Here is a 7468-nt window from a genome sequence, read left to right as displayed (position 1 = left end):
TGAACACCACCATCTACCCTTTTTTCGACAAGAATGGTAACCCCCGGCCTCTGCATCAAGCGATGCACACAGCCACCACCATGTACACTAACAAAAAATATTTTTCATATTTCTTTGCAGATGAAGTTCACAATATGTATCATTTAAACCTTTACCAATTACTACCAAGGATGAAGATTATTAACTACTACTCGAGCACTAGTTAAACTGTTCAACAAAAACTAAATGCTAGTGATATAACCCTATGAAGAATAGTTCAGACAGAATCAGCAAAATGCTGATGAGGAGAAGGTTCAGATGTCGATGCTCCGCCACACCCCAAATGGCTGGATCATTTCAGTCCATGGTCGGGAGGTAGATACGGTGAAAATTGTTCACGGTCAGCATCCTACAGTAGGTAGGGCACTTTGCTCTGAGCCTGGATGGAGGCCTCGATGCACTTCCGACAGAAAATGTGTCCGCATATAGTCGACGACGCATCGAGCAACTCGTTCATGCAGACTGGGCAGCTGAACTTTGGTTACTTTGGGAGATCCTTCGAAGGTGCGGGGCATACCCGAGTCACCTTAGGATGTAGTGTTTAGCTGAGCATTAGGAATATAGTAACCGTAGTACCATATTTGGTATTGGTAAAGCATAAGCATAGTGTAGAGTTCTTACCAAGTGTTTGTTGGTTTTAGGTGTGTCTACTGTGTTTATTACGAGGTTGTTGTTGGACGCCCTAGACCGACCATTTTGTGTAGGGAGTATCCCCCGAGACAACATTGTGTTCACATGCTCATCAGGAGCCCCCCCCCCCTCGAAAAAGGACAACAGATACAAATCAGTAAAATGGGAAAACTTGGTCAGGCAAATTAGAGAAGTCATAGAGTAAGTAGTATATTATGTTACACAGTAAATAATAGAAAAATGATAAAAAAAACATAGCAGTGGCGGGCGCTATCTAGAGCCCGCCACAGGTACCTCCGGGATCCGGTCGTGGAAAAGATGTTTCCTTCTGATTAGTCGAAACAATACTACCACGGATTGGTGATGTGGCTCGCATCCGCACGTCCACACCCATTTGTGCTTCTTCTAAATGGTGGATTGGAGAGGAGCAATGAAGGTCACCGGCCACAACCACCTCTCTCTCTCTCTCTCTCGCGCGCGCTAGCTCGCTCGCTGGCGCAAAACTTTGATCCCTTTTGGCCTCCATCTTCATCGGCCAATTTCGGCCGGCTCCGGCCATCTCCCCTGGCGCCAAGCATGCTCCAGTGCCACCTCGCTATGCTCTCTCTCCCCCACCAGACCGAATTATGGACTGTGTCCTTTCCACGCTGCATCGGCTAACCCTACTCACCTTTGTCCGTGCAGATGCGTTGATGCTCCGGTCCGTGTATGCAAGCTCAACGCCGGGTGCCGGTCCATGCGGGTGATGATGCTCCAATGGCGATGCCTAGGTCACATGCAACCTGCTCGACCATGGGAGCATCGACGTTGTGGAGGTGGAGCGGCACACGATGGATGGAGTGCGGAAGGGTGCACAGAGGCGGCATGGACCGGTGGATCCATCGCACGACGGTGTTGGCACCATAGATTTTGCGTGCATGTGTGTGTCGGCTTCCCGAGTTGGGGCAGGGCCGCACCGTGGAGTGTCTCCATTGCGCCTCTAGGATGTGCATATTTTTTTAATTAGTAAATCATACCAATGGCGGGTGCATATTGACGCCCGCCATTGCTAGTTTGTGTCGTTAGTGCCGTTAGTGGGTTATACTAGTGGTGGGCACTAGTTAAAGCCCGCCACTGCTAGGTCTTTACCAGTGGCGGGCACACGCCCGCCACTGATGCCTTGTTAGCAGTGGCGGGAGGTCAGTGGCGGGCGCCCCTAAGAGCCTTGCCCGTCACTGCTAGATATTCCTGCAGTACTAGTAGAGTAGTGGCCAAGAACTCATTCATACTTGTTCTTGAAATATGATGGTTTATGATCTGGTTGTCGTATAGATGTAGTTCTATTTCTTCATACCTGTCTCCTCATTTACCTTTTGGGGATAAATCTTAGAATCTCCTATTCATCCCAGCTAGCTGATAAACCTTGACATTTCAATGTCCTATCCACATATATAATAGATATTGGCTCTACATGCAATGTTATTTTGCCTTGCTCACCTTCTTCTCTCACAAAGTGTAAGTTTACAACCCACTCATCTTCTCTCTCCTCTTCTCCACTCTTCTCCGACTCACAAATATGATGCGTCAACTTGTATAGCCCCTGCTTAATTTACCCTGTGGTACTTGCCCTATGAAATAAAGAGATCACAATGGTAAATATCTCTTTATAATAAGATCAACAAAATAGTGTGTGTGAAAGGACTAAGTACATCAATGTAATGAGAATATACTATAATACCAGAGTTGCTACTTTGCCTCACCGGTAGGACGGGCATACCATACTGTTGCTTGGAACATGAACAAACACATCACCAACATGAGTCTATCTGCTCCTTCTTGATGTGATCCCAGCAAAATTTTATTTTAACACGGTACAATCACATATGCCCACATACACACACATACACTCACCCCTATGAACACGCGCACACACACCCTACCCCTATAGGCGCTTCGTAGCTAGTGGACAGGAACATCTCCTCACACTGAATGAAACATTGCCAGAAAGCCTGAAATAAATCAAGAAAAAATGTACACACTAATTTTGATTTCAGGACTTGAACCCTAGTGGGATGGTACCAGTACCAGAAAAATAATCTTTTGAGCTATGGCCAATTCGCATCGCGACTAGATCTTTGGTCCTACGAACCTACTTCAACAACACCCTGCTTGCCTTACATACTGGCAGAAAGTAACTAGTCATATGTGAAGGTATCAAACTTTCCCGGCCGTAACCACCATGTGTGCTCGTAACTCCTAACCGCTCTGACAGATTTAGTCGGTGTCCTATCGCTGTTGTGCCGCTGGCTACTACTTGGATTACAAGGTTTTTTCTCCAGGGTAATGGTACGGTAGGAATATAGCCTCGATTACTTTCCGCCAGCAATGAAAAACGATAGGATGGCTCATGCGATGGAGCAACATGTGGCAGCGCTCAGTCGGCTCACTCGGGCATATGAAGAAGGTTGTTCCAACGCATTTCGATGTTTCATTTTTTATTTCCCAGAAGAGTTTTTACTGCTAGTTTGGTCAATAGATCCAAATATAGACAAATGTAGGCAAAAGAATGACACATATATGCTATTGCCCAAAAACCAAGGCCAATATAATGGAAGCACCACTTAGTGTGAAAAAATACAAGATATTAGGAAGGATGCAAAAATATATAATAGCAGGAAGGAGAGCATCATGTCCTGGTTGGAGACTGTTTCGGTAAGGAATTGTCAAGCAGGCAAGTAGTGTGAGGAAACACAATTTTGTCTTTTAAGGGAGATTGGGCCATATCTCAATTGGAAATTAATTATCAGTCTGATGTCTTTTAGGGCTCCACTCAACTTGTTCCTAGTCGGTCGACCAATAACAGTGTCTACTGCTATTGCTAATTAAACATGATAGCCTTGCACAGACACATATCTTAGAGTGCGTGAACACACCATATACCCTCACAAGCAAAAAATATATTTGTAATTCTTTGCAGATGTTCACAATACCATGGCACATGTTTCAAATTCCCACGAGAACGGTATCCTTTACCACCAAGGATGCAGATTAAATGTTTGTTTATTATGAGTCGAGCATTTATTAAATCGTTGCGCAAAAATTGGATTCTAGTGATAACCCCATGAAATATAGTTCAGACAGAATCACAAAAATGCCGTTGAGGAGGAAGGGTCGGGTGTTGATACTCCACCACGCCCAGAATGGCTGGATCAGCTCAATCCATAGCCGGGAGGTAGATGCGGTGGAAATTTCTCATGGTCAGCCTCCTACGACAGGTAGGGCACTTCTTCTGAAATCGGATGGAGGCCTCTATGCATTTCTTGCAGAAGATGTGGCCGCAGATAGTAGATGATGCATCGACCAGCTCATTGATGCAGACTGGGCAGATAAACTTTGGTTCCCTTGGGAGATCCTTCATAGGCGCCGGGCGTGCCTGCGCCACCTTGGGCTGCAGTGTTTAGCGGAGCTTTATGGATACATATAGTAACAATACTATTTCATATATGTAAAGCAGCAACATAGTGTAGAGTTATTACAGAGAATCTGTTGGATTCACGTGTATCCAGATTGTGTGTTAATAGGTTGTTGTTGGACCATCCAGAAAGATCATGTCGTGTAGGGTTTGTCCCTAGTGAAAGCATTGTGTTCACATGCCCATGAGAAGCTCCTTCTAGAAAAAAAATTGCAGGACATACGAGGTTAGTAAACGGGAAACATGGTTAGGCAAACTAGGGAAAAAATACTCCCAAGATTTAATAGTCTATGTGTAATTGGAAAATTCAGATATGAATATGGGTAAATTGTTCCGGTAATACATCTTTCAGGTTAGCATTTTACTTGGAGCTTTATTATCACATAATAACTACTTTGTGGATGCATGGCTTCACTCTGAACACACGTGCTGGACTAAAAAACAGTGGTGTGTGTTACCACATAAGTTGATTTTTATCCAGTATAGTATGCTGCTGGCTGTTAGCTTCCTAGGCTAGAATCCCCACACCAATTTCTACATATCCAACTAATCTTAGGCATCAAACCATATGTTAATTCAACGACTTATATTGCTGCAATAGTGAGTGTTGAACATGTTTAGCGTGCAATTAATATCATACCAAATATCAATATCGGCATTCATTTACCGCGTAATTGATGCACAATTAATATTCAACCTAATATCAACGTACCTGGAGCTAATATCATATCTTATATCAACACCCATTCAATGTACACATTTACTAGTAGTCCTAATAAGGATAGGTATGAGCAAGATCTCAGAAAATCTATTAGTACCTGGCAGGGGGGTATCCATGTTGGCATTCTGCAGAATCATGTCTGCACTAGACGACAAAGGGCCAACATTGCTCGTCACATAAGACATTCTTGAATTTTCGCTTGCGCCTTGCATGATAATGGATGTCGGGTTCATCACCCCATAGCCAGGGGAAGATGCTATCTGTCTTAACGATTGTTGATTTTGTCGGTATTGTCGGTTCTGAGCCGTGTAGGTCTTGATAGCAAACATCATTGCTGGTGGCATTGGTCGCCTCGTCATGTTATAGTACTCCATCTGCCGAAACAATAAGAGATATCAACAACTCACATGATTAATTAAATGGTAATATTTGATATCTTGCTCGGAAATGGACTTGGTTGCCTGAAAACCAAAGATCCAAAAAAGAAGGAAAGAGAGGAACACCTTGTTTGGGTATTTTCTAAACAAGATTTCCTCGAGCCGACTCGCAAGCGCCCGGAAGCGCGGCTGCCAGAGAGGCAGCAATTGCAACGTTTGCAAAAACTTGAATCTGTGAATTAATATCAGATTCAGATCATTAGCTTTGATAGAGTAGAAGATATCTTTTTGTAACTAATACAGGGATTCAACCTCAGCCCTTAAATATGCAAAATATATATGCAAGCCCCTGTGAAGTTTCAGGTACGTAGTCCACGATTATTGATCACCTTTGATGATAAGTATTTGTTGGGAATGATACAAGGCAGAGTGATACACGTGGTACTGCTGTTGAGTAGGTCACTGAATAGGATACTATGCGTTCCAGTTTTTTCTCGAAATACTCTAATCTACGCAATCGCAGTTGGAGCAGAGAAAAGCAGCAAGAGCTTACATCCTCTCTCGGGCCATGTCCCGCAGCCTCACAAACTGGGGATCGGCCGCGGCGGCAAGGCCCACCACATCCTGCGTCCCGCCGGAGCCGCCAACGCCAAGGCCAGCGCTGCCAACCTGCTGATTCATCAGCGTCCTCTGCCACCCGTTCATCTTCCAGGCCAGTGGGGGAGGAAGGCTCACCTGGGAGACTGGGACTAGGAGGTGTCCGCAGACGAAGAAAGGGGACTTTGACCAATGGCGTACTGGACTTGGACTACCTGAGAGGGTCAATATATAGCGGGTGCTGGCTGCTGGGCGAGCGCCGTGCTCCCCGTTCTATATGTAGCCGGACCGAACGTAATTACTTCCTGCCAGAGAATGAGAGAATCTCCCTACGCCCGGTGTCACTCGTCAGAATACCGGCTGGTTGGTGTGCGTGAGCTTGGCGCCTCTCGATTTTCGTTTTCCCCGCCTATCTATTGGACGTTCACCGCCAATTTGTATTGGGATTTTTTTTTGTGCAACAAGGCCAAGGCCATACATACTAAAATTGTCCAACTCTTACAAGACCAACTTTACAAAATTAGAAAACAACACACATGTACGTAAGTATATATCGTTGCGGTCTTCCTCTTGCGCTGGGTGGTGGCGCGCCGTGAGCAAAAATCAATCGGTCTCTGGATCTTTGGAACACCCTTGAAGCCAAGGTAACATTGTTGAGACAAACAATCACCTTGACCATAGCAAAGAAATGGATCCAAATCCAAGAAAAGGATGGATTGGGAAAAATTGGTAGCTTCGTGGCATCAAATGGAGAAGGAACGAATCCAAGATTTGGGTAAATTTTGCGTCAAGTCAAAATACACCCAATCTCCTCCACGTGGGACACATCCCACAACCCTAAGATCACCCTCCATGTCGGCCAGAAGCCGTCTACGAGGGAGCAGACAAGGAAGAAGAAGGAGGAGAATGACAATACCGCCTCTAGCGCGACCGGGTCGGCGCTAATGGCACCATCTCCACCGCGCCATCACAACATCGTTGTCATCGCCTCTGGCATTTCAGTCATGGGCACCAATGCCTCCATGGCACCTTTCATGTTAAATTTTGTAGTGCACTTGTATAGTCGTGTCATGCCTCCCTTAATACAGTAAAACACTGGAAGAAAAATGGAGTCATTTTCCTGTAAAGAAAATTCAGCCACCTCATATATATAAGAGATGTGATGGCCGACTCAGCAACGCCCAATCAATCAATCAATCTAATTTTTTTACCTTTATCCTTTTATCTCTCCTTCATTTGATTGTTCCCCATTCTTCTTTGTCCTTCATGGTCAGTGGCCGCGATCCACGAGACCCTAGGGGCGTTCAGGTCGACCTAGGGCATCCCATAGCAAGCGCTCCCTGATGGGGTCCCTCCCAGATGAGTGGGGTTTCGGATCCTCAAAAGATCTCGTCATCGTGTCTTGCGTATCCAGCAAGACTCTTCCGGCAACGTTGGTTTGCTTATCACGCTCGATGTCGGGATACACAGTGACGTGTCTATGTGCGAACAGAAAGCCGATTAGCTTTGTAACAAGTAAGATTAGCTTTAATTTATCAATAATGAAGTTATGGACTGCATATATATTCTTCCCGGCCCAGGTAGGATGAGAGGGTGCGCAAGCCCGAGGTGTAAATTGTTAGAGTCCATATTAGGAGCAAGGGAAATATTCTT

The 7468-nt window shown here is 45.2% G+C and overlaps 1 protein-coding gene across 1 annotated transcript; it reads right to left on the bottom strand.

The window, feature by feature from the left end:
• Positions 1-3862: 3862 nt before the first annotated feature.
• On the bottom strand, positions 3863-5200 carry LOC123075245 (probable histone acetyltransferase HAC-like 1). The gene is made up of 3 exons (XM_044497899.1): positions 4939-5200; positions 4185-4318; positions 3863-4096 (listed from the first exon to the last, which is right to left on the bottom strand). Exons 1-3 carry the CDS (start codon positions 5198-5200, stop codon positions 3863-3865), a joined length of 630 nt encoding a protein of 209 aa, XP_044353834.1.
• Positions 5201-7468: the final 2268 nt, after the last annotated feature.

Source organism: Triticum aestivum, chromosome 3D, assembly GCF_018294505.1.
Source record: "Triticum aestivum cultivar Chinese Spring chromosome 3D, IWGSC CS RefSeq v2.1, whole genome shotgun sequence".
NCBI classification, from domain to species: Eukaryota; Viridiplantae; Streptophyta; class Magnoliopsida; order Poales; family Poaceae; genus Triticum; species Triticum aestivum.
The sequence above is the reverse complement of the archived record's forward strand: the minus strand, read 5'-3'. Positions and strand labels throughout refer to the sequence as shown.

Excerpts from the sequence above, each read along its gene's own strand:
- LOC123075245 (XM_044497899.1), bottom strand. The coding sequence starts at position 5,200 with ATGACGAGGCGACCAATGCCACCAGCAATGATGTTTGCTATCAAGACC. Across the intron at positions 4,319-4,938 it reads CATGGATACCCCCCTGCCAG|AAGGAGCTTCTCATGGGCAT; the intron begins GTACTAATAGAT and ends TTTTTTTTCTAG. Across the intron at positions 4,097-4,184 it reads GTGAATCCAACAGATTCTCT|CCCAAGGTGGCGCAGGCACG; the intron begins GTAATAACTCTA and ends TAAACACTGCAG.